Raw genomic sequence first — 27,927 nt, 5'->3', positions numbered from 1 at the left:
GAGGGAGGGCTCCTTTTGAAAGGAGATCAGAAAAAGATTTTGGGAAAAGGGCATAGTGTCCACTAACTGCTGTGCTATTTGTTCCTCGGCCTCATAATTTCCCAGACAGAGCTATCAACTGGCTTAAATATTTGAGTACATTTATTTATTGCTCTATTTCGGTTTATGACAATACTCGTTTAAAAATATCCAAAACACCTTGTCAACCCTTCTCCATCTCTTCCATTTGTGCTACAGTAATATACAACAGTGTACATTTTAAATATTTTTTCTAATAATGCAAATAATGTGGACTCAATACAGAGAGCTTGGAAAACCCCGAAATGCACAAAACAAAAAAGAACTTACTTAAATCTCCCTTAATATTGCCACGCAAAAATAACTACTGCTGACATATTACTAGTGTCATTCCTCCTGTTACCTGAAAACTGGGTTCGCCTCTTAGTGGGTGTTGAGCCAAAAGACACACCCAGGCCAAAGATAGGGAGAAAGAGGGATTTATTACTTGCAGCAAGTAAGGAGAACACTAGGGATCTTTCCCAAAGCAGTATCTCCCCAAACAGCAAAATTGGGTAAGAGTTTAAGCTAAGGGTACATGCATATTCATGAGGGGGTCTGAGCAGAGAAGTCAGCATAGAATTGGGACAAAGGTCAACAGAGTTCAAGCTTTCATTGATTAAAGCCAAGAGGGTCAGAAGACGTCAACATCATCGTCCCTTAAGATTCCAGTTGATCTGATGAGCGCTTGACGGGGGTTTGAATTCTGCAAAACAGCTCAAGAAAGTGCTTCAGGCCAATCTTTACCTTTGAAACAGAACCTGGAGTATTTACAACTGATTTATTATCTTTAATATTGCTACTTCTCTTGCCTGGTAACAGTTTGTTCTTTTGTTCCCTTAAGATCATTATTACCGAGACCTGTTCAAGGGCAAGCAATATGACCAGACTTAGATCGCAAAATGACTTAAGCCTCAAATGGCTTCTCATGTCAAAAGGCTATATCTGGTTCTCTTTCTCTGGGGACCCCCTACCCTATCAGCTTACACTTCCAGTATTTTATATACTTATATATACATTTTTTTCATTTTAAAATAGTATAAAACCACACACATTACTTTATAAGACTTTTTTTCTCTCTCTCTCTTTTTTCCTTCTTTTTATATAGTAGACTTTTTAACATAGCGCTTTTCCAGGCAAAATTTGACATGATCCAAACGTAATCACTAAAACTGGCTTCATGCCGGGAAGGACACTGGAGTTGAAAATCTTGGGAAAGACACAACTTGTTGGGCCTTGGTGTCCTTGTCTGAAAAGTGAAGAATTTCTTGCTATTCTCCTGCCAAAGACTTTTATTGGATGAAATCTTGTCACCATGTTACATCCTAAGGACTCTATGTAACAGTCCCTGGTTCCACATACCCTTAGTTTATACATCTTTTTATTCTCGTTTGTATATTTTTCTCTGACTGCCCTATACAAGTCACTTGAATCTGCCTTATTATTTTTGCTGGCAATTTTTGTGATTCAGCTGACTAGTCTTTAAACATGAAGAGTCAAAAAAGAAAATACCCATCTTTTCCGTTAAAAAAAATGAGGACAAAAGAGAAGATAAAAAGTCCTCAATCAGTGGGCTTTACTCTTAGTATTTAAAGAAATAAATGCACAAAAGTAAATGACAAATAACTGTTTCAATTCAATTCAACCAGTTATGATTTAGTCAGAAGAAAAGGTAACAGACTTAGGGACCAAAATAAAGCAACATCAAGAGAAGATGAGAAATACATCAGAAAGATGGAATAGGATTTGGAAATGCCAAGGAAATCAAATTAGAAAGGAAATTACTTTGTCTAAAGAAGGGAATTTAGAAGTAGCTTTAGTTATTTTCAATTATATAAAAGATATAAGCCAACTATGTGTTTTCTCTATCAAGAACCAACAGGAAATTGATTTAGCCTGTTAGATTAATTAGATTAATTTGGACATTAAAAAACTGTTCACTAAGGGTTGGGAAATCAGAAAGTAAAACGTGGAAAATGTGCTTACTTTTTGTACAGGGACTGCTGTTGTACTCTGATATCTGCTCTTCCCTTCTTATATAGTAATAGAATCCCCTATTTTTAAGCTGGGCACAGGGCCCTCCAAAATATTTCTCAGTTAGGACTGACTATGTTACTAAATTCTGGCCAAATCCACATCAAGGGAAGAGTCTTTGAAGTGTCAGGGAGAAGTCCCTTCTTCCCCCTTTCCTCCTTCCTGCTGACTGGAATGTGAATATGATAGCTTGAGCTCAAGCAGCCATCTTGGGCCATGAGGTGGGAGCCACAGGTTGAGGATGTGGAGCAACAAGAAAGAAGGAGCCTGGGTTCCAGATGATTGTGGAGCTGCCACACCAGTCCTGATTACTTATCTCAAAACGTTGTTTATATAAGAAAAATTAACTTCTATCTTGTTTAAGCTACTGTAGTTTGGAGTTTTCTATCACTTGAAGCTTATCCTAATTTTAAGTGTTATCTTCTTAAAACCAGAATTTGAGAAAGTTTATCCTCAGATGAATATACAAAGTGCTCCTTGCAGCACTGTTTAATATTAAAAAATTGGAAACAAACTAGTGATGCGGAACCAATTAAACAAATGTGCGATATATCTTTATAGTGAAATACCATGTAACTAGTAAAAGGGATGATATAGATCTATATTTATTGGCCAGGAAAGAGTCCAACAGGAAGGAGATGTACCGAAGTGATATCAGTGGTTATCTCCAGGTAGAAAGGTTAGGTTGATTTTGGGGGGTGGGGGGAAATATGTATATTTTTACATTTTTCTGCAATAAACATTGATTTCTTGTAGGAATTTTAAATTAATATTTTTAAGGAAAAGAAACCTGTATATTGTTTTAATCAAAGAAATTTGTGGAATTTCCTTACCTAAAATTTTTGTGTAATGTTACAAGTAACCAGCTGTTTTTGAATAATTTAGATCAGCTCTCCTCCTACTCTGGAATTCAGGGATGAAGATATAATTTGATCACTCAGCAGCAGTCAAAGGTAAAGGGAATGATATTTTAGGCTTTCATAACATAAAATAATAGTTAAATGCTCATTTTATTAAGTAAAAATAATTGCAACAGACTTTCCCTCCCACACATGGCACATTTGAGAGTCAATTTACATATAGATCCTTGCAAAATTCTGAGAAACAACTAAAACAGCACTAGCACCACCTAGGTTTGGGTTGGTTTACATGTGTATATGGGGATGTAGCAGGGCAGCGAGAGAAAGACCAAGTCAACTAACTCATCCCTAAATTGAGTTCCACCGTTACTGCCGTCAGAGAGCTCACAATCTAACAGGATAAGTTGTACATAATTAACCATGATTCAAGGCCGAATGAAGTGACCATAGAGAAGTACCAGCAAAGAATGAAGAAGGTTCAAAAGAGGAAAAACATTTCTCACTTTAGGGATTTTAAAGGGTTGAAAAGGAGGAGGTGGCCTTCGAAATGTTCTAAGTCGGTATATCTCAAACTTGACTGTGGATTTTGTTAAAATGCAGTTTCTGATTCAGTAGGTCTGGAGCTGCATTTGAGTTTCTGCGTTTCTAACAAGCTCTCAGGTCACTTGGTTCATCCAGGGACCTCTCTTCCAGGAGCAAGGGCCTAAAGGCTATCTTAGGATGTCAAAAGGTAGAGTTGGAAGAGACCTTTCCGAGCAGAGAAATCAGTATGAACAACAATACCAAGGTGACAGCAAGGGGTTCAGTTAGGGGGAAATAAGGCTGGAGACATAGAATTTGGCCACATGGAAGCAGTCCTTGAAGGCCAGGTTGGGAAACTTTTATTTAATTAAAGGCAATAAGGAGCCACTGAAGGCTTTTGTGCAAGGGAATTATATAAGCGGTAACTACAATTCTCATATAGAGCCCTATAAATAAAACAAGCTTAATAAGTCAACAAATATTTGAAGTTAGTAAATTCAAAGACCATCAGCAAATATGTCTTCAGTTTTCACCCACTGTTTATGAATACAAAGTTAAGTATGGGGCCTTGGAAGGGACCTATGCAAGTAGGAGGCTCTGAAGCTTAAGTTTCCAAAGCCCCATGGTAGATCCATCTCTGTGTCTGTTGTTCTTTCATCTGTGGAGGATACAAAAGAGATATATGGCATCTCAAGAAGTTTACAGCGTGGTTTAGGAGAGAAAGCATACTTATTGAAGAAACAAGCTTTATGCAGGTGTCAATCTTAAAGTGGGTCCTGGAGGAAGATTTAGAAAGAAAGGAAGTCATTTTTGACGGAAGGTTCTGCACAAAGAGTGGGGGTGAATCTGCTGAAGAAGAGACACCTCCTCCCATCCCTCTCCCCCTTCCCCCCCATCCTCGCTGAAATAGCAGATTTGATTCCTGCTACATGTTACTCCAGGACGGGTGCTTGTGACCATGAGCCACTAGAAGACAGAATCCGTACTTACCCTGAAATTAACACGGGGCTTGGCAGAAAATGAGCATGGATCATAAATAATGAATGAACCAATAGAGGAGGAATAGATGATAGAGGACATTGAAGAAATGGCAGAGGGATTTGAGTTTGATGTGGCTGACAAGGCAAAGTCACCATAGGTTCCTGAGATGGGGTATGACAAGGTGGACACACAGTACTTCTACCTAAACTAGATTGCTAATCCAGCGGACACCTGGCTGAAATCAGCACTGGGCACAGCTGACCACTCTCGTTCTTGAAGCACTCCCTTTCAAGGCTTCTCTGTGACTCCATTCTCTCCTGGTTTTCTCCAGTTTACTCCACTAGATACTCCTTTTCAATCTCCTTGCAGAACTTGTCTTCCTTTCCCCAATCTCTGAAGGTCACTATTCTTCTATTGCAGAAAACTCTTCAATTTATATATCCAGCCCAGATTTTTTTCCTCCAACCTCCAGATGTAATTCAACTGCCTCCTTGACATCTCCCTTAGATGTCTCATAGACATATCATATTTACCATCTGCAAAATTAAACTTTTAATTTTCTGCTAGAAAAACTCCTCCCCACTGGCATATCACAGTAAATAGGATTACCATCCACTCACTTATTAAAGTTAGAAGCCTGGGAATCATCCCTATCTCCTTCCTTTCCCTCCCTCCCATATCCAATCCATCAGCAAATTCAGTTACTTTTATCCCCAAAATATATCTCAAACCTGTCTCTCCAAGGCCACCACTCCAGCCCTGCACAACATCCTAACATATCTTACCTCTTCTACTCTCACCCACCTCATTCATTCTCCACATAAAAGCCAGAGCAATCTTTAAGTGATGTAAATCAGATTGTATCACTGCTTAAAACTCATCCATGACTTTCCATGACACTTTGAATAAAATCCAAACTTCTCATCACTCCACACCTTGGTATCCACTAGGCACTCATAGCCCACAGCATAGGGGCTGAGACCTTGTCGCAGACCTAATAAAAAATGCTTGAGACAGGGGAGAAAAAAAGGAACTGGCTCCGAATAAACTTTGTAAGTCAAAATTAATGAATATTTGTGACTGCATGATATATGTCAATTAATCCTAAATTTCATCTCAACCTTTATGAAGTTATTTATATATTTTATTTTACTGAGGGATGTGGGTACATATTAATTTCTTGGATATAATGTGGAGTGGGTCCCCAAAAGCAGGAGTATAGAGAGCCTTCAGGGGGTCGAAAATGGCCCTCGTTTAAGGCCTTTATATAAGGTCCTGCACACCCCCATCTATGCTGCCTTCTCCACGGTCTCCATGAGGCCACTCCTAATTGCTCACTAAACTCAACCAGCCGGCCTTGCAAATGCCTAGAACATACCAAGATCTTTCCTGCTGTTCCATTTTCTCCCAGCCCTTCTCCTGACTGGCTCCTTCTCCTCCATTAGTTCTCAAATTAAATGTAACCTCCTGAAAGGGACCTTTCTGACCAGTCCATCTAACGTAGGTGTACACTCCCTACCCCCAACCTTCTCATTTTCTGTTGCCTTATTTCCTCCATAACACTGCTCTCCATCTGCAGTTTATTTTGTCTGTTTATTCTATATTTCCCATTAGATTAATGAGCTCCATCAAGGCAGGAAACTTATACATCTTGTTCTCTGTTGTATCTTTAGGGCCTACTCCAGTGACTGACCCAGAGCAGGTTTCAACAAATAGCTACTGAATGAATAAATGATTGAGAACTTAATCTTTAAGGGAGGAGGGCCATGCAAGGAAGATTTGTCTTGGACCCCATTTGAGATGCCGGAGGCACTCACCCTCCTTTGATTCTAGGCACCCAGATAGGTTTAAAAAGGAACGTTTGGAGGTTTTTCCCAACAGAAGTTTTCATGAAAGCTCTTGTAACCTACCCTCTTCTGGGTCGGGGGGGTCGGGGTGGGGGGAGGAATTAAAAACCGGCGCAAAACTAGGTTAAAGGGAAAGGAAGTGGTTTGGGGCAGATGTGTGCTGCGCCAGGTTCGGGCTCTCTTCGTTTTGCACCCTCCCCTCCCCGTCTCTAACGGCTCCACCCCTTCCTCTCATCAGCCTGAAGCAAAGGGTGGCTTTGGGTTAAGTTCAGGATCCAAAGGCCTCATCCTCGTTAATTATTCATGGTGTAGGAGGGCACTGTGGGTGTCGTTCTTTTAAATATTTATGAGGGGCGGGGCCTCACTGCCGCTGTGGCTCCTGGGAGGGTTCTAAAATATTCCTGTGGAAGGAGGGTACTATGGGAGCCGAGGTTCTTGCTATTCATGAGGGGGCGGGGCCTCCTTCCCGCTGGGGCTCCTGGGAGGATTCTAAAATATTCTCGAGGCCAAGGGGGCGCCTGGGAGGCTGGAGCTGACGGGAGCCGGAACCTCCCTCTTCCCGGAGGCAAAACCTTGAGGAAATATTTTCTTTTTTGAACAGTAAGAAATTTGAGGATGGTAGGACAAAACGATTAAGTCCCATTTTCCTGTGATCCTTTAGCCGGAAAACTGTCAAAATCTGTGGTAAAAAGAGATTTTTTCCCCCAATGCTTTCTGGAGATAGTTTCATCTTTTCATGGGCTGAAGAGGGTCAAAAATGCACCACAGTGTGCTTTGACTCTTATATTGACCAGTTTCTCTTTTATGGCCTCCCTAGTTTACCTCTTTGGAGATGTTTTGGGCTAATTCCCGAGCAGATGGGGGTGGGTCTCTTCAAAGGATTTTCTTAGGTTAAAACAAAGTAGAAATCCTAGTGAATTGCTGTTGGACGGTTTTCTCTGAAAAGGGGGGGGGGGGAAAGTTCATCCAAGAGGGCCCTCAAAGCCTTTCACACGTGGGCAAGAATGAGTGGGGTGGAGCAGGGTATTGAAACATCGTCTTATTAGGATTATTTGGGCTCGTGATTCTCATTCTCTAGAGGGCTGAGAGGAAACCAGAAATAATTTGGAATTACACCTTTAGGGTTTTCAGAAAAGCCTGCTATCTCCCCCAAAACGTTCAGGTCTGAGGAAAATAAAGAATTGTAAGAGGAGAGTTCAGTTTTAGAAGAATTTGGGTTATTGTGTTTCAATCCTCTCAGAGGTTTAAAAATATATGTAGTGTGTAGTTGACACACTAAAGTCCCCTGGGTATTGGGTGTCAGTGAGTCTCTGAAGAGCCCACAGGCCCCCACCCAAGTCCCAGGTTACCTGGTCCTCAGAGAAACAGAACAAATCCTAGGCCAGATGTATATTTTACTATAATGAAAATGCTTTAAAATGCCTACTGTGAAAAGTTAAAAGCAATCTTATGGATTAAATAAATTAAGATTCTTCCATTTGATGGAATCCCATGCAGTTCTTAAAATATCAGTACATATACTTGCAGAAGTGTATCTATTGGCGTGGAAAGAAATTACAATTCTAATTACAATTAAAACGGGAAAAGCAGGGGCTTCCCTGGTGGCGCAGTGGTTGAGAATCTGCCTGCCAATGCAGGGGACACGGGTTCGAGCCCTGGTCTGGGAAGATCCCACATGCCGCGGAGCAACTAGGCCCGTGAGCCGCAACTACTGAGCCTGCGCGTCTGGAGCCTGTGCTCCGCAAAAAGAGAGGCCGCGATAGTGAGAGGCCCGCGCACCGCGATGAAGAGTGGCCCCCGCTCACCGCAACTAGAGAAAGCCCTCGCACAGAAACGAAGACCCAACACAGCCATAAATAAATAATTTTAAAAAAAACAAAAAAAACCTGAAAAAGCAGATTGCAAAATAGTGTGAACAGAGATTCCCTCTTTTTTTGTAAAAATGAAATGTATATGTAAAATTCTGGAATGATATAAACCAAAGTGCTTAATTTTAAATGTTAAAAACCAAATGAGTTTAATTTTCTTCTTTTTGTTTTGCTGTATTTTGTAAAATTTTGACAATGCACACGTTACTTGTGTAATTTTAATGATTATTTTTAAATATCTGCTAAATTGAATGCTGAAGCAAAGTGCTATGTATAGTGTGTTTTTTTTTTAAATTAATTTCTGTATTTTTGGCTGTGTTGGGTCTTCGTTTCTATGCGAGGGCTTTCTCTAGTTGCGGCGAGCGGGGGCCACTCTTCATCGCGGTGCGTGGGCCTCTCACTGTCGCGGAGCACAGGCTCCAGACGCGCAGGCTCAGTAGTTGTGGCTCATGGGCTTAGCTGCTCCGCGGCATGTGGGATCTTCCCGGACCAGGGCTCGAACCCGTGTCCCCTGCATTGGCAGGCGGATTCTTAACCACTGTGCCACCAGGGAAGCCCCTTTAAAAATGTCACATAAAAATGTCACATTTCTTTTCTTAGAATATATCTCATCCAAATACACACCTCATTTTCTGCTAAAGCTCTATCTAAACTATTTGGCTAAGAGGGAAAAGATCTTTTAAGTATTTCATATCATGCTGAGATGAATAAATAGACTCTACTGGTTGGACTCCATAAATTGGACATCACATTAAAAGTTTTATAAATATAAAGAGACGGGTGTTGCCCATCAAAGTATGAACCTCTCCATTTAAAAAAACAACAGCTCTTCATCATTATGACTTCCTTTCTTCGTTGTCTCTTTTACTTTGTTTTTCTAATCAGGATAAATTCATGAGATAAGAAAAAGGATGGCATCTAGAGTAAATACCAGTTTCACTTTGATTCCCAACCAGAAATACAGACGTAGTAATCATCGATCCAGCCATTTTCCCAACATCCTTGACCCAGATTCTCAGCCCTTATCAACGCTTGGAAATTTTAAAGCCTTGCCATTGGAAATATTCCAAATAATCTTAAGATGTTTGTCAGGTGAGGTTTGGGGTCTATGAGTAGGCTACATGGACAATTGAATGTTTTATTTTCCCCAAGAACTAGTTTGTCATCTTAGGCCCTGCTAGAATGTTAATGGTGTTCACATTTTTTATTTTTAAAATTTCATCAGTGTTAGGTAAGTGGTACTCAAAGAAAATATTATACTCAAATGCTTTAAAACATGTTTCTAATTATAATGACATGGTAATTTGACTGTTACATCCCCAATGTTTCTAATTCATTGAGAACTAGATTTAGAACAATTTTAAGATTTTCCTTTTTCCCCACTTTTATTAATTTATTATTTATTTATTTATTAGTATTAATAATATTATCGTTATTAATCTATTATAAATTAATAGATTGTGCTAATAGTGATGTTCTTGTATTTAAGCCGTTCATATATATGTGCGTGTGTGTGTATATATATATATATATATATATGTTTCTTTTGATAGTGAAGGATATCAGCATGCTAAGCATGGTGTCCAAAACAGTCAGCCAGCACATTATTAATTATATCTCAACCTCATCAGGAAGCAAAAGACTTTTACTACAGGACTTTCATAACCTTGAGCTGCCTGACAGGAGACAAGACTCCACTATATTGGAACACTACAGATCTCTAGGTAATTTATGTAATGTAATGAGAAGTGTAACAAGTAAAGAACTATACTTAGTTAAGGGGATTTTATTATACAATTCTGTAAGGCCTGTGCGAAATGGAATACTTCCTATTTCTATGATGCTTTTACTCTTCAGTGTGAGGACTTTCCCTTAATAACAGTCCCTTACACTTATATTTAAAGATGAGAGAATGCACTTTAAAGTGTCAGTCCTTGTGATTTCATGTGGATACAATGTCACCTGTGCTTATTGTCTAGGTGGCTTGCCAGTTTAGGAAATTGATGTATTTTTCTATGCTTTACTTCCTGTGAATCCAATGAGTTTTATCTCTGTACTGCTTTTCCCTTTCAACCATAATCTAGTTCTTAAAATAGAAATTTAAGCATATTATTGTGGAAAATCACTTATTCTCTTATCAGAAACAGTGGTTTTCTTTTTTTTTAAAGCACTGTGCACATTTACTAATAAATCATTATGCTATTATTAAATTAACCTTATCAAAGGAAATTCTGGACAATTTCTTCCCTTGATTTGTAATCATTTATGTCTTTTACCCCATTCATTGATTTCATTCTCCCTAAGAGTGCTGAAATAAAATTCTAATTTTGACTTGACTAATGACACCAGTTTAATTATGAAGCTACTTATAATTAACCAAAACATGGCAATAAAACTAAATATCAGAGTGATGTTGAGATGTAAATAAAGGCGTAAGAGTAAGTTACCTTTTAGTAGCCCAAGGATGCCTAGCTTTAAGATAATAAAATAAGACTATATAGATGTGTAAATACATCAAAGTGTATTTGACAAGTATACTTAGTAAGGCTAAATGAAAGGTCTGTAATCTGGTTACAATGTTATTGGTTTCAGTATTTATGATCAGGCTTTGTGAAGCCTGTAACAGAATAGGGCAATTACTTTTTGCTACTTGTCATTGTGAATATCTTTTTTCCAGTATCATCGGCTGCGGAGGAAGGCTACTTGGGAAAAACTTATTCTTTCGTTTTAATTTGAAAGAATTTTTTCTCCCTGACCAGGTTCAATTGCATAAACAAACAAAATAGCATTAAGACAATTATGTGGATAATTCAGTTAAAAATACAAATATGTATTCATCTTAAAAGCTAGCTTTTAAAAATGGTTTTACTCATGTAATGATTTCAACCTTCCATTTAAATTTTGTGCAGACACCTAGCTTATGACTAATTCTTTAGACAAATGTTTTATATACTTACCATTTCCTCATGTTGCCATTCCTATCTGATCTGTTCTTGTTTTCCGACATTAAAATAACATTTTCAGAATTCTCCATTCTAAGGATTATAAATTTTAATTTGCTTCTTCATACAAAACAGAGCAGATGGCCAGTGTGGAAAGAACATTACATCTGACTCTATTTTAGTGGGAAGAAATTAAAGAAGTTAGTCTCTAAAGGGTATAGCAGAGCACCTGTGTTAAAAGAACAAATAAGTCAGCCAGTATTGGTTTTTATGGTAAATTGAAACCCTTAAAAATAGGCGTTCTACATTAGAAAAGGCAACCAACATACAGTTATAGCTTACAATTCCCCAGCTATGATATGCCGTGGGACTGGATGCCAAAACATGAAAGGAAGAGAACTCAGCCTGAAAACTAAACACTGAAAATGTCTTTTTATGTACAAAAATAAGGAGGGCTTATGTTTAAAACTCAATTCTGGTCATGTGTTGCCCAAACATAGCAACTTCTAAAAATAGATTCAATTCCCATAGATTCTACAGAATTATATATAAAGTAGTTATTATATTATGTAAAAAAGTAAATGCAGAGAAGATGAAAACTGAAGAAAGTCGTGATATTCAGATATATATTTTCCTACCATGTATCTTATTTTTAGTTTGAGGACATTTGGCCTTATAGGAATGTTAACAATGTATTGCCATTTTAGGAAAACAGAACACTTAAAGTTAGAGGAAACAAATTACAACCATACACTTCCTGTCACTGTAGTTCAAGTTACATATCTCACTGGGAAACTGAAGGGTTTTTTTTTTCTTTTTTAAATATCTAAACACAAAATTCTATACATTCTTAACATGCAAGCCCCATAAAAGGATATCTCTGAAGGAAGAGATAAATATTTCATCCAAACTGGATACTTTCTGTGAGAGAAAAACCGACTTCTAATCTCTGAAATTTTAAGTACTTACGACTTCAAGTTTTTGTATTTGGAGAAAGGAGTACAAAATCTCTCTTCTCATTCTTTCCATTAGCAACTCTTAAAACATTTTCCATGGTGGACATGAGCTTAATTTGAAGAGATATTGGAATATGTTTTCTGTGGAATAAAGACAGTAGAGTTTCCCTGTTGTGTTTTGTGTTTGGTTACTGTATCTTTTTAAATCTAAATACTTTCTCGTATCTGTACTATAGCATCAATTTCACAATTTTTTGTAAGATTTTATGCCATAGCCTCTTAGGTGGACACCAGAGTCACTTGGTAAACACCATATATAAGTGTTCTGCACCCTTCCTCCCAAACTTCCTCTTAAAAACTCTATCAGCTCACAGCCCACTATCGTATACTTGACTTTCAGGAAACATTATGCTGTGAGTTATAGATATTCTTAAGTTAATTACATTGTTGTCATTTTTTCATGTGTGTCTTTACTTTCTCAGGTCTACTGTTTAAAAGATGTACATTGCTGCTACCCACAAAGGAAAGACTAAAGTACATTCACAAGATACTCGCAGAAGTAAGATCATACTTCTGAATTAGCTCACAGTCTTGATTTCCAGTAAAGATATTTTATTATTAATGTCTTATACTCATTTTAAATCTATCTTTAATTAGTAGAATTTCATGAATTGGTACTAAAAAATTGGTTGATGATAATCTAATACTTTACCAAGTGCTCAGAGATTATAAAACACCAAAATGTAGTATAGGAGTATTTTACTTATTATAAAATAATTTTTACATATAACTAAGTACATCATTCAAGTTTATTAGGTTTATCGGAGTAATAAAAGTATTTTTACCTCATGTGGGAATTCTGAGGTTGTTTTAAAGTGGTGATTTAGATATTTTATTAAAATGAAAATTATTTCCAAATGTTAACATTTTACTATTTAAATATATGTATTAAAACTATTTTTAATATATAAAATGACAAACCTTTTATGATAATTTATGATTTGGAAATGTGTATCAATATGTTTGGGCATAATCTCTGTTAGACATTGAGTTTTACTATATAAACCTAATATATATCTAATACTGCTGATTCAGTTTTACACTCAATATGCAAACTGTTTCTGATCCACTGGCTTTTTTCATGTCAGTGTTTGCATTGAGTTCAGCTGTATGTTATTGCAGCAGCTTCCAAGATGATCTTCCTGCCATTCACTTCTTCACTTCCCAAGACATTCTAAATGCTGAATCACTTACATCAAATTAATTTTCTTGCTTTTAAAAATATTTCCGTGGCTACTCAATTTCATCAAGATAAGGTCCGAAGTCCACAGGTGGTATTTAGGGTTCCCCCTGACAGTGCAGCCTTACTTTCTACTACTTTGAGCCTAATTAAGCTGCTCATATCTTTCTGTCCAAATGAATATTTAAAATTTTTACCTCTATACCATTTTGCCCTTATTGTTTCCCCCACCAATACGATCTATTGATTATATTTGAATCCTACTTAAAGACATTGCTTGTTTCACATCCTTCATAAGCTTTTTTAATCATTCTCAAAATTATCTTTTCCCTGCTTTCATTGTATCTGATATGTTTGGTCATTTTAGCATTTATACATACTTTATCCTGAAATATAAAATTAATTTCATGTATGTATATCTTATTGTTCTAAAAACACTGTGAGCTCCTTGAGGCAAAGACTTTGTTTTATATTTCTTTCATAATCCCCACCTATATAACATGAGACTAATCAGTTATTTAGTGTTTTAGTTATTTTCAGTTTAGACTGAAAACAATCCTTGCGTATTTCCATTAAATTTGAATGTCAAATCATTGCACAGTTCCACTGAAAAGGAGGAATTAACAGCTGTTCTCTTTACAGGTTTCCTGTTTTAAATTTAACGGCTGTGTAGCTCCATTGCAATGTTTAGGATTACCATGTTACGGCATGTTTTTACAGGTACATTTTTTTTTTAGTGAAAGAAGAAAAGGAATTCTTTTTGAACTGTTATCAAGTAGAGCATGTAATCTGTCTTTCTATAGGATAATAAAAGTAATAATGATCTAAAAAGAAAACAAAATAACATTGTAAAGGTTTGAGAATGTGTTAATCTAATAATATGTTTGCCACCTCAGATTTTCTTCTTGGATTTCTCACTGGTAAGAAATGTTTAACACTTATTTGCTCTATACCCTTGAATGTCCTTGAAGTTTCCAGCCAATTGTAATGACTAGAAATATTGTGGGGTAGAGGGTGTGTGTGTGCAATGAGTTTTAAGTCTTGGGCTAGTTATTTAAGATATGATCTTAGAAATGAACTGTATAAAAAAAATAGTAACTATAGGAAATGATAGGGATAACTAACCTTTTTGTGGTAATTATTTATATATATATATATATATATATATATATATATATATAATTACTGTGTTATATGCCTTTAACTTATACAATGTTATACATCAATTATATCTCAGTAAACCTGGGAGGGGGGAAGAAATCAACTGCATGATTTTAAGAACATTTTTTACTATTTTATTATAAACAAAGAAGATAATAACATTATTATTAATGCTGTTCAATATATTATTAATATATTGCACTGTTCTAAGCAGTTTGCATGTATTAACTTACTTAACTATTACAGCAACCTTATGAGGTTTACAACAATCTTACAACAGTCTTGCTTATATCCCATCCTGCCAGCCAGCCACCATCTGCGTGTACAGATTCCAGGGGCATAGGCCCTCCTTCTAGCCCTCTTCCAAGATAGATAGATTTCTGCTTTTTCTTTTTCCCTTTGGAACAGGTAATATGAGCACATGTAGTCATATAAAATTCAAAAGGTACAAAATGGTATAAAGTGAATTGTAAGTCTCCTCCCAGGCCTGTTCCTTGTTCACAGAGTTCCCTTCAACAGAAGTAACCACTGTTAGCAGTTTCTAGTATGTCCTTCCAAAGAGAATAAGATTCATTTTTAAACTACTGAAATGTAGTTCAACTATTTTAAGAAAAATTGATATGATTAATCAACTTTTTCAAAATCTACATATAGTTGAATACCATTTGAATTTTTTCATATATGTTTAACTGTACATTCTGGTCTCCTCAAAGATAATTATTATATTTGGTCCTAATAAAAATTGGTTTTTGTTCACACCCAAATGTCGTAAATAAATGCTCATAATTGTCACATTAAAATGAGGTCGTTATCATTTGTAAGCAATAGCATAAATGATAGCTAGAGGGGATCAAAAGGGTTCTACTGTAGTCTAAAACTAAGCCACAGTATGGTTGTGAGTCAGATGTCTAAAGTTGTATCTATATTGTCAGAGTTCAGGATTCAGTACCATTTAGTTCCCTGAAAAGATACTCCCTATGCAACCAAAAAGAAACTGGATTTTGGAGCATTTCTAGGTTTTGTTTATATAAAATTTCCTACGAATTTGAACAGTTCCATAGTGGATAAAAATTACACATTGCCTCGATTTTATGCTACCGCAGTTATGGTCATAAGGCAATAGTGACTTACGTTTTGATTTGATGGTTTGAACATCTGAAATGTTTCCTTTATCATCCTCAGACCTTAACAGCAGGATGGGATGAACTTGAGTGCCATCGTGTTTATAACTTCTTATGTGAGCTGACTAATCTCTCCCGCAAGATGCAGACAGTTGTCTGCAGCAAACCAGGTAGGTAAAGAACTAAAATTCAGAGATAACATTATACAGAGATTAAAATAGAAAAAAAAAAGTATAGTTCTAAAGTGTATTTCAAAATAAATTGTGGCATTCGTTTGTAGTAAAAAGACAAAGAGATGTAAGGGAATGATAAACACTGAATCAGATAGTGAGGCAGAAGTGGCCTGTGATTAGAGAAAGAGAAGCGCTCACAGGGCTTCAACCACATTAATAATATTTTATTCCTTAAGCTGGTGGAGGATACAAAGGTGTTCATTATAGTATTCTTTAAACTTCTATATATACCTGAAATAGTTCATATTTTAAAAATTATAAGAGGGACTTCCCTGGCAGTCCAGTGGTTAGGACTCCATGCTTCCACTGCGGGGGGCATGGGTTTGATCCCTGGTCGGGGAACTAAGATCCTGCATGCCACACGGTGCAGCCACAAAAAAAATTATAAGAACCCTACAATTTAGCAATTTCACTCTGAGAAACTCCCACAGTATGCACAAGGAGATGTGTAAGAATGAGCATTGCAGCATGTAACCAGGGAAAGCTGCAAACAATGTAATGCCTGTTGTCAGGAGAATGGATAAATGAATTATGGCATATTTATACAATTAAAACCATTAGTAGTGGGCTTCCCTGGTGGTGCAGTGGTTGAGAATCTGCCTGCCAATGCAGGGGACATGGGTTCGAGCCCTGGTCCCGGAAGATCCCACATGCCACGGAGTAATTAAGCCCATGTGCCACAACTACTGACCCTGCGCTCTAGAGCCTGCGAGCCACAACTACTGAGCCCACGTGCCACAACTACTGAAGCCTGTGCGCCTAGAGCCCGTGCTCCACAACAAGAGAAGCCACCACAATGAGAAGCCTGTGCACTGCAACGAAGAGTAGCCCCCGCTCGCTGCAACTAGAGAGAAGCCCATGCACAGCAACGAAGACCCAACCCAGCCAAAAATAAAAATAAATAAATTTATTAAAAAAAAAAAACATTAGTAGTTAAAATGAATTAACTAGAGCCATGTGTATTACTATGGATAAATCTCAAAATATAATTTGAGAAAAAAAGGTTACCAAACAATACTTTTAATATGATACCATTTATATACATATTAAAAACATGCAAAACAATTCTATATATTCTTTATGGTTATATACATATGTAAAAAAGTATAAAAACATAGTTGGGAGGTATGATAGTTAATTTTGAGTGTCAACTTGGGTAGGCCACAGTACCCAGATATTTGGTCAAACGTTATTCTAGATGTTTCTTTTAAGTTATTTTTTATTTTTATTTATTTATTTATTTTTTTTTAATTTTATTTATTTATTTATGGCTGTGTTGGGTCTTCGTTTCTGTGCGAGGGCTTTCTCCAGTTGCGGCGAGCGGGGGGGGGGTTCACTCTTCATCGCGATGCGCGGGCCTCTCACTATCGCGGCCTCTCTTGTTGCGGAGCACAGGCTCCAGACACGCAGGCTCAGTAGTTGTGGCTCGCGGGCCTAGTTGCTCTGCGGGCCTAGTTGCTCCGCGGCATGTGGGATCTTCCCAGACCAGGGCTCGAACCCATGTCCCCTGCATTGGCAGGCAGATTCTCAACCACTGCGCCACCAGGGAAGCCCTGAAGTTATTTTTTAGATGAGATTAACATTTAACTCAGTAGATTTTGAGTAAAGTAGATTACCCTCCATAATGTGAGTGGGCCTTATCCAATCACTTGAAGGCCTTAACAGAAAAAGACTCCCCTCCCCAAACAAGAAAGAATGCTACCAACAGACTGCCTTTGGACTTGAACTAGAACTCTTCTCTTGTCTGCAGCCTGCCACCCTACCCTGCAGATTATGGACTTGCCAAGCTTCCAGAATCCTCATGAGCAAATTCCTCAAAATAAATCCTTCTCTATGTATATACACACATCCTGTTAGTTTTGTTTCTCTAGAGAAAGCTGACTAATACAGGAGGGATAAAACCCAATTCAAGATGGTGATTACCTCTGGGGAGGAAGGAGATTGGGACTGATACACAAGAAGTTTTAACTATACCAGAATGTTGTATTTATTTTTAAAAATCTGAAGCAAATATAGCAAAAAAATAAAGATTTGACAAAGCTAGCTGATCAGTACACAGTGTTTGTTATAGTATCTCTGCTTTTCTGTCAGCTTGAAATATTTCATTATGAAACAAATCATGGCAGATTTTTTTTTTAAAGGCAGACATAGAAGCCCAATGAAACAATAACAAAATTAATTTATCATGTCCCTCTCTTGATCAAAAAGTTTTATTAGCTTCCTTATATCTTCAAAATAAAGCCCAAACTATTTATATTGGCCTTCATATTCTAATCCTAACTTACTTTTTCAAAATTATTGCCCACTACCTCTGTATCAGTTTGACGTAGGCATATTGCTCTACTCGCTGTATCTCAGACACCTCTTACACATTTCTACCTCATACCTTTTATTCATTCTCTCTTTTTCCTGAAATACCATCTCTCCTTTTCACCCTTTAAGACCCAATTTACCTGACCTCCTCTGTAAAGCCTTTCCTGATCTTCCCAGACCTGCAATAATCTCTCTCCTCTAAACTTCTGTGTTACTTGACTTAACACATCAGGAGATACTTACGTATGGCCTTAGTGCATTGGCAGACTTTCCATTTACACTTGTCTTATCTACAAGTAAGTAGAACATAAATGGTAAAAAATATAAAATGTAAAATGGTGCCACCACCAGGGAAAACAGTTTGGACATTCCTCAAAAAGCTAAAGGTGGAGTTATCATATGACTCAGCAATTGCACTCCTAGGTACATAACTAAGGAAACTGAGAGCAGGGACAAGGACAAATACTTGTATACCAGGGTTCACTGAAGCATTATTTTCAATAGCCAAAAACTGGAAACAACCCAAGTGTTCATCAATAGATGAATGAATAGACAAAATGTGGCATATACATACAATGGAATATTATTCAGTCATAAAAAGGGGTGAAGTTTTGATACAGGCCACAACTTGGATGAACACTGAAAATATATAATAAGGGGCTTCCCTGGTGGCACAGTGGTTAAGAGTACGCCTGCCAGTGCAGGGGACACAGGTTTGAGCCCTGGTCCGGGAAGATCCCACATGCCACGGAACAACTAAGCCTGTGTGCCACAAATACTGAGCCTGCGCTCTAGAGCCTGAGAGCCACAACTACTGAGCCCATGTGCCACAACTACTGAAGTCCGTGCGCTTAGAGCCCATGCTCCACAGCAAGAGAAGCCACCGCAATGAGAAGCCCGCACACCGCAACGAAGAGTAGCCCCCACTCGCTGCAACTAGAGAAAGCCCATGCGCGGCAATGAAGACCCAACACACCCAAAAATAAAATATAATTAATTAATTTTAAAAATATATATATATGCTAAGTGAAATAAGTCAGACACAAAAGGACAAGTATTGTATGATTCCACTTATGTGAGGTACCTAGAACAGGCAAATTCATAAAAACAGAAAGTAGATTAGAGGTTACCAGGATCTGGGAAGATGGGGAATGTAGAGTTATTGCTTAATGGTTACAGAGTTTCTGTTTGAGAAGAGGAAAAAATTTAGAGTAAGACAGTGGTGATGGTTGAACAACACTGTGACTGTAATTGATGCCACTGAATTGTATAGTTTAAAAATGGTTAAAATAGCAAATTTTATATTATATATATTTTACCACAATTTAGGAAAATAATGCAATATATCAAAAACTGTTGAATTATATACATTAAAGGGTAAGGTATACAGTATGTAAATTATATATATTTCAATAAAGCTGTTTAATAAAAACGTGAGATACCACTTCATACCCACTAGGATGGCTAGAACCAAAAAGTCAGATAACAAGCGTTGGTGAGAATGTGGGGAATTTGGAGCCCTCATACATTGCTGGTGGGAATGCAAAATGGTGCAGTCACTTTGGAAACAATCTGGTAGTTATTCAATAATTAAATATAGAGTTACCATATGACCCAACAATCCCATTCCTAGGTGTATCCTCAAGAGAAACGAAAACATATGTCCATACAGAAACTTGTACATGAATGTTAATAGCAACATTGTTCATAATAGCCAAAAGGTGAGACAACCCAAATATCCATCGATGGGTGAATTGATTAAAAAATGTGGTATATCTATACAATGGAATATTATTTGGCCATAAAAAGGAATGAAGTATTGATACTTGCCATAACATGGATATACCTTGAAAACATACTAAGGGGACTTCCCTGGTGGTCCAGTGGTTAAGAATCTGCCTTCCAATGCAGGGAACGCGGGTTCCATCCCTGGTCAGGGAACTAAGATCCCACATGCCACGGGGCAACTAAGCCCACATGCCACAACTACTGAACCCACGCACTCTGGAACCCACACGCCGCAACAAGAGAAGCTCATGCGCTGCAATGAAAAGATCCCGCATGCCGCAACTAAGACCCAACACAGCCAAATAAATAAATAAATAAAAAGAAAATAAGTATTTAAAAAAAAAAGCATGCTAAGGAAAGAAGTCAGTCACAAAAAACCACCTACTACGTGACTTCATTCATATGAAGAATAGGAAAATCTATAGAGATGGAAAGTAGTGCTTAGTGCTGGGTGTGGTAAAGGACAGAAGGATAGGAGAGTGATAGCTAAAAGAGCAGGGTTTCTTTTTGAGGTAATCAAGATGTTCTAAAATTTACTTGGTAATGGGCACATATATCTGTGAATATACTGAAAAAAAAGTTGAATTGTACACTTTAAATTGGTAAATTTTATGGGATGTAAATTGTATCCCAATAAAGTTGTTTTAAAAAAAGTAGTTCCTTGATAATCTCAAATTTTTACAGAGTAAAATGAAGTAACACTCTCAGTACAAAGCATTTAATGATGTATGTCTTGACCTATCCAATATGCATATCAATCTTTCTAGGAAGAATTGTTTACAGATCTTTTGTCTTCATAGGAAATGCCCGAAAACTGGAGTTAAGGATCAGACTGTTCTGTAGGAACGTTCTTCTTGATCATTGGACCCATCGAAGTGATTCTGCATTTTGGTTGACGTGTATATTAAAACCATGGCCAATGGTGAATCAGGCAAGATTACTGTATATCATCTTTGGACCAGTAGCTCCTCAAGATGGTGAGCATTCATTTCTTAGGGATGTATGTTACAAAATTGGTTAATTACTTTCACTTTAGGAAACATATCTTTTTGTACCTGCTTAGTTTCATCATTCCTAATAACTGAACCGTGTTTCATGATTTCATAAATGTATACTACATTAACTTGTACGTAACTTAAGCATCAAGACAGAAATTGTTCTGCTGCAGGCCATTTCCAAATATATTCTCATCATCTCTGATTTACCCAAAATAACTGCATTTCATTTTTATTATATATATTGGCCATGCTGCACAGCTTGTGGGTTTTTAGTTCCCTGACCAAGGATCAAACCCAGTCCCACGGCAGTGAAAGCCCGGAGTCCTAACCACTGGACCACCAAGGAATTCCCTGCATTTCATTTTTAAACATTATTTTTTTTTTTAAATATACTTATTTATTTATTTTTGTCTGTGTTGGGTCTTCGTTGCTGCACACGGGCTTTCTTTAGTTGCGGTGAGCGGGGGCTACTCTTCCTTGCGGTATGTAGGCTTCTCATTGCGGTGGCTTCTCTTGTTGCGGAGCACGGGCTCTAGGCGCACAGGCTTCAGTAGTTGTGGCACGTGGGCTCAGTAGTTGTGTCTCGCGGGCTCTAGAGCTCATGCTCAGTAGTTGTGGCGCATGGGCTTAGTTGTTCTGCAGCATGTGGGATCTTCCCAGGGCTTGAACCCGTGTCTCCTGCATTGGCAGGTGGATTCCCAACCACTGCGCCACCAGGGAAGCCCTTTAAACATTATCTTAACTCAAGATTATATTTGCTGCTGTAGGGGACTAATAATGCAAGGGAAGTAATGTGGTAGTCAGAATTGATGTTTTACTTAATTTGGGGTGCGTCATACTATTTTTTGAAAGTTTTTGGCCTTTCTAATTAAGTTTTGCTTGGATGAATGTTAAAATTAGCATGTATTTAGTTCACACTGCCTTATGTCAGGAGTTAACTAGTTTAAAGTGTGTTGAGTAGCAGCAGGAAGCCAATCTGGGATCAAATTTTGTTTGTGTGTGTAATTCACAAAGAGAATTGGTCATCGGTAAATAATAAAAAATTGACTGGATTACTCTGTTTTGATATAAATGTCTGGAAAATTCTCAAATACAAATTCTCTCTTTTTGGAAGTCTATCACTAGGTTTTATTTCATTTTAGTAAGATTACATCAATTGTTTATTTTAATTTCTGTTATGGGGTAGCATTATCTTTGAACCAGAAACAGTGTTTTGCTTGGTGAAACCACCTTTTCTTTTCCTCATTTAGCTATTGTTGCTGTGCTTCATCACATCAGTCAGAGACATTAAAATTTATACTGTTATCAGAATTGACCTTTCATTATGAAAGTTAAAATGAAAGTAGCATATATAAGTAATGGATTCCATTATGCAATCCAATTTCCTTTTTAAACAATCTGTGTAATCTTTATCACAAAGCCAACTATTCTGTCATAGCCTAGCTTTTGTTTCAATTATCATTCAGGACAGGTGGTTTGGCAGAAAATGATAGAAGAACCTGCAGATGAACCCAGTCTGAAAGGTTTGGCTGATGCCATTAAATTACTATATGATACAGGCACCAAAGGATGGACAGCAGATGATGTTATCAGTCTTGTAGATGAACTATCAGGTAAAAAGAATTATTTACCACATACAGTAATAGAAATTTGTTATTAGAATACAGTTATAAAATTGTAAGGACAACTCTATAGGTAACAAAAGAATTGCCTATTGGAAATCACTAAATGCTTTAAAATATTTAAAGTTTGGCTTTTTGTTTGAAGAGAATGCATATAATCAACTTACTTTCCTTCCATTTTCCTTGCCAATTTTATAAATATGTATTTATTGCTATTATTTGAAAGCTTCATAATTTAATTAGCTTAATTATTCCCATTTTGAAGTTCTCAGAAACACCTCCGAATGTTGGGTAAGAAGAAGGCCCTTTCCTGTTGGTACTGGCGAGATGAAACAATGTTTCGCATTCCTGCATAATCCTTTAGATGCTAAAGTTTACAAGATTTCTTTCTTTAGCAGGATTACACCACCTTGTCTGTTGACCTATGTGTAGGAGAAATGCTTTGACTGTATTACTAGTATATTTGTGAGAGTCGCTGTGACTTGGCAATAAATAATCTCTGTCCCCGGTTGAATGCTGTAATCGGAAAGCATTTTTTCTGAGATTCTCCCTCTGCACTGATTGTATTTCCAATAAAGTAATATAATATTGCATGTAGTTAATGATGTTTACTATAGCTATTGTGTAATTTCTCATTAAATAACTGTTCTTTCTTTAATAAAAGTGGTTCCCCGTGAGTGGCTTCTAGAGAATAATGCACATCTCCTAATCCTAAGTGGGAACAGCATCTGTTTCACTTTCATGGCTAGTAAAGCTGTGAATGGACGGGCCATTGAACTGGCAAAGCTGATAGTCTTTTTGGCTTTGGTAAGTATAAAATAAGTTTTTTCTAGCAAATTGTTTAACATTATAGTTGACCTACTAGGGAGCTGCCCTGAAGGAACTGAAATATGTATGAAACATTTTGAAAGAATATGTATTTAAGTATATATTTTTATATATACTTTATATATATTTTAAATTTTTAAAATTTATATAATAAACTATCATATCTGGAATCATTCCTTGTGTTAACCTCTCCCCACTTCATATCTGGATTGTCATTATATAGCTCTGCCAAGTTATATTCTTTTTTTTCCCTTAAATTCCATTTAAAAATAAAGCATCCCTTATGATTTGCTCCAGGATAATCCCTGGGCAGCAGGGAGAGAATGTGTAAGTGAGTGGTGGTAGAAGTGAAACAAGATTAGTAATTGTTGAAGCTAGGGAATGGGTACTAGGGGGTCATAATACTACTCTCTTTACTTTTATATAGTTAAAATATTTTTCAAAATAAAAACACTTAAAAATGTATTTAATATTCATTCATTTAACACAAATTGAGTGTTTACTATGGGCCATACCTGTGAGAGATTTTAGGACTGTGGAAACTAATAGAACAAATCCCTGACCAAAAGCTGCTTACAGTCTTCTAAGCAATATCAAAGTATATATAAATAAATTCAATGTGATAAGTGCAAAAATATGTAAAAAAAGATACAAAGGTATCAGAGAGGAGCCAATATTGGGTGGGCGTAGAGTACAGAGAGGGCTTCCCCAATTCCAGTAGATATAAGTTTTTTAAATGAATAGTAAGTGTTCACCAGACAGAGGGGTTCGATTATTCAAGCATGTACCTGCATGTGTTGCATAGATATCTCATTTATTTGGCTTCCATCACAGATGCCAGCCCAACCAGTGCTTCAAAAGCAATGGAATAATCTTCAGTTGGCTGTTGTGAGGAATAATTGAATGTAATCCATTTTCTACAAAATGGAGACAGGATCTTCACCAACTCAACTGCTTAAAACATGAATGAAATCTCTGTGGCTCTTTTAAAATGTGAAGAAAGCTACTAAATTAACTGTATTCTAAATGTAAATGTTTATTTTAATAAGCAGAGGCCCTCAAAAAGAAAAAAAAAGGAAAAAGAGAATTGGAACTGCATGACTATATCAGGGAACTATAAGCGGTTCAGTATTATTTCTGAAGGGAAAAATGTGCAGAAGAGGAGGAGATGGTAAGTTTAGATAGGAAGGGAGAGGCTAGGTAAGGCAGGGCCTGGTAGACCATTCTGTGGAGCTTGAACCACAGGAGCCACACTGCTGACAAGTTTTAGGAAGCAGGGAGACATTGTCAGTTTTACGTTTTTGGAAGGTGACTTTGGCCACACTGTAGTAAAAGGAATGGAGAGGAGACCGCTAGGGGTGGAGAAACCTTCTCCGGAAAGCCTTCTCTGTTTAACATCTCAACTCTGGTCATTAATTTTCTCTAAATGGCCTCAGATTTGTCTTCTCTTTATCTTCATTTACCAGTGGTGTTCTAAGGCCACTGTATGTGTGGGGTAAGTCATCTCCCAAAATAGATTGCAAGCTCTTTGAAATCCAGGACTATGCCACTTATTTCTTTCGTAGTGCCTTGTACAGTGCTTTACACATAATAAGTAGTCAATATATCTTTCTTGTCATGTTAACATTATTTAGTTACAGTACTATATAGTTTATTTTCATGCTGTATGTTATTTGGCTATGTGAGTTAAATTGACCATTTAAGATGTTAGTAAATAAACCTTTTTCCTTTCAGTCAGTTTTACCTATAAACATGTAATTTTCACTTTATCTGTCTTTTAAATAATAGAGAAATATTCCCTACTACTCTCAATATGGAAAGTTGGTGTCACCATAGGGTTCTCTTGCCTGTTGAAATTGTCTGTCACCCTCATTGGACTCCTTGAAAATAGAGGCCGTGTCTTTATGGCTTACCATTGTATCCCCAGCTCTTAGCATGTGCTCAATAAACACTTATTGAATGAATGAGCAGGAGCCTTATTTTTCATGTTTAATAATTGTTTTCAATATTATTTCTTACATTAATAAATAGATATCCTATGATAATCTTTTTTTCTATGATAATCTTGAACCAGGCTTTTTTTACTTCACACTTTTCCCCACTACATTTATACCATTTGAAAGCAAAGAAGTATTAGATATAAGAGCATTTCCCATTTATAGACTCAACATGATGTTATATGTATTAAATTCTGTAAAATTATAAATGGTCATTGTTAATACCATTTTCAAATTCTACAGCTTTCTTCAAATGAAGATTTACCATAATGCTTTGTATGTCTAAATCAGGTATGTGAGAAAGAACTATACTGCATGGATTGGGCAGTTAAAATGACGCGAAAAGTCTGTAAAGTCTTTAGCACTCCGGTGGAAAGAAATAACTTCCTGCAGAGTGTGGCAAATGCATTTGCATATGTGATAATGGAAATGCTACAATCAGTTATGTCTGGTGAGTATGCATGTAGATGGTGCACAGTTGTGAGTAAAGTGCATTCTAGTCTCCCCTTAAGACATAGATAATTCTGTGTAGACTTTTATATCTAAGCTAAAAATAGAAAAACCAGACATTGTTTTTCCATGAGATATATTTAGTTCCTGGTTTCGTCACTTTTTAAATCTGGTATTAGTTTTAATGGAAAACATAAAGTTGAAGAGTCTGCTCTGAAAGGAACTAGTTTCACTTCTGCACAGCAAAAAATTTTAACTTGCTTACTTAACCAACTATCATAATCGTAATATTCTTTATTTGTATAGTTTACACATATATATTTTTATAGTTTTATTAGGTGCCCAACATGATAATTAACCCTATTTTACAGATGAGAAAACTAAGGCTTAGAGAAATTACCTGACTTGCCCAAGGTCATGAAGTTAGAAGCAGTAAAGCATGCACCAGCATCTTTTTCTTCTGATTTCTAATTCAGAGCTCTAAATATAATTCCATGATTTCAATGGTTAACGTCTGACTTAGGGAAAATCACTAATTAGTCTTCTGTTACATATTATTAGGGAAATTGGAACATCTTATGTTTCAAATAAATCATATATTTAGAAACTTAACTGTTATTTTCTTTTCCCTACTGTCTATTCCTGTGTATGGCATATAGGAGACCATGATGAAGATGACAGAAGCTTTCTGAATTTGTTCCATCTTGTGCATGCTCAGGCTAACTTCCACAAGGAGGTCCTGTATTTGACCATGAATACTCTCTCTACCTAAATACTCAGAAAGCCTTGCATTTAGAGAATAACTCAGTGAACTAACTTCTAGAGTGCTACTTTTCCACACTCAGAGAATAGCATCCATGGGACTTTTTATCACCTAAGTAACCTAAGAATTCAAAAGCTGCATAAAAATTTATGAAGCAACTGCTTACACCATTATTAATGTAAAAATTTCAGGCAAACCCAGGAATGTATTAAGATTTCTCTAGAAAACAAGCTGTGCTGCTCTAGATTTTGGTAAACCTAACACCAAGCTAAAATGGAACATTAGTGTTCAAGAATCTGGGGCCAACCAACCTGTATGTGTGGGTCTTCAAAGCAAGAGAAAATTCTGATGCATAGTTAGAACAGACCCAGATTCACTAAATGGTGTGTATCTGTTCACTTTGCTTAGGTTGTGTAAACATAGCGTAGAATGTTTTGTGAAGATTTGCAGTATGATGTTTTGGAATGTGCAGATATAAATCACATTTTTTTTTACCACCTTCTTGGCATATGATTACAAAGAACATTTTATTTGCTTCATGTTTTGCAGATCAAAAACCAAAGGAAGTGTGTGTGTGTGTACGTATATATCCATACGTATATATATATATATATGTATATATGTATGTATGTATATATATGTATATATATGTATGTATGTATGTATATACACATACATGCACACACATATATTTCCTTCTCTAAGACAAATCATCTAAAAAGTCTATAAATAGAGGAAGGCATATATTGTCTTAATACAATCAAGTCATCTTTTATTCTTTCCTGGGGATTAGAGTAAAATGTTGCAAGTAAGGAGAAATATAAAATGAAAGAAAGTAGCTATTCTGCTCCTAAAGCTTTTCTCCCTATCTTAAAAAATAGGACTTGAAGGAAACTGAAAGCATGGATGGTTCGAGCAGCCCATGAGAGAATGGGGTTTATCTTCACTCAAGTAAATGGATTCCAAGAAGCTCCAGGACTATTTCAGTTTGACTAGCTTCTGCCACTGCCACTCTTACTATTAAAATAGAAAAAATAGTGCCTAACAAGCTGAAATAATGCTGGAGCCCTCCTGGATCTCCTATTTTCTTCTCCTTGGGTTTGATCACTTTACTTCTGCTGAAGACACACCCCTTCCCACTGGACTTCTCAGAGGCTGACTTTTTCTTTTCCTAAGCCCTTGACTTAACTCACCTCTGGAGTTGAGGAAGGGAAGAAAAACTAGAAGATATGGAAATTACCCACAGGAGTGGGGTACAAATTGTGGGAAATTCTCAAGTTTGGCAAGAGGGGCTCAAGTTTGGCAAGTGGGGTACAAATTGTGGGAAATTCTCAAGTTTGGCAAGA

At 36.8% G+C, this 27,927-nt stretch overlaps 2 protein-coding genes across 3 annotated transcripts in view; one reads left to right on the top strand and one right to left on the bottom strand.

Moving 5' to 3' along the window:
- LOC137755070 (large ribosomal subunit protein eL19) overlaps positions 1–27,927 on the bottom strand; it is a 406,958-nt gene that overhangs the window by 137,556 nt on the left and 241,475 nt on the right. The gene's annotated exons all lie outside the window — the stretch shown is intronic.
- On the top strand, positions 6,818–26,712 carry FBXO47 (F-box protein 47). Its single transcript, XM_068530895.1, has 11 exons — positions 6,818–6,901; positions 9,055–9,261; positions 9,723–9,893; positions 12,550–12,626; positions 13,950–14,027; positions 15,651–15,759; positions 20,724–20,900; positions 22,388–22,534; positions 23,208–23,350; positions 25,660–25,819; positions 26,478–26,712. The coding sequence occupies exons 2-11, from the start codon at positions 9,081–9,083 to the stop codon at positions 26,588–26,590; spliced, it is 1,356 nt and encodes a 451-aa protein (XP_068386996.1). The 5' UTR covers positions 6,818–6,901; positions 9,055–9,080; the 3' UTR covers positions 26,591–26,712.

This window comes from Eschrichtius robustus, chromosome 20, assembly GCF_028021215.1.
Source record: "Eschrichtius robustus isolate mEscRob2 chromosome 20, mEscRob2.pri, whole genome shotgun sequence".
NCBI lineage: Eukaryota > Metazoa > Chordata > Mammalia > Artiodactyla > Eschrichtiidae > Eschrichtius > Eschrichtius robustus.
Note: the sequence above shows the minus strand (reverse complement) of the source record. Positions and strands in the feature narration are given on the sequence as shown.

Bases quoted from the DNA above. Each gene is read 5' to 3' on its own strand.
- FBXO47 (XM_068530895.1), top strand. From the start codon at position 9,081: ATGGCATCTAGAGTAAATACCAGTTTCACTTTGATTCCCAACCAGAAA. The intron at 9,262-9,722 runs GTGAGGTTTGGG...TTCTTTTGATAG, and splicing joins AATCTTAAGATGTTTGTCAG to TGAAGGATATCAGCATGCTA. The intron at 12,627-13,949 runs GTAAGATCATAC...TTCTCTTTACAG, and splicing joins TTCACAAGATACTCGCAGAA to GTTTCCTGTTTTAAATTTAA.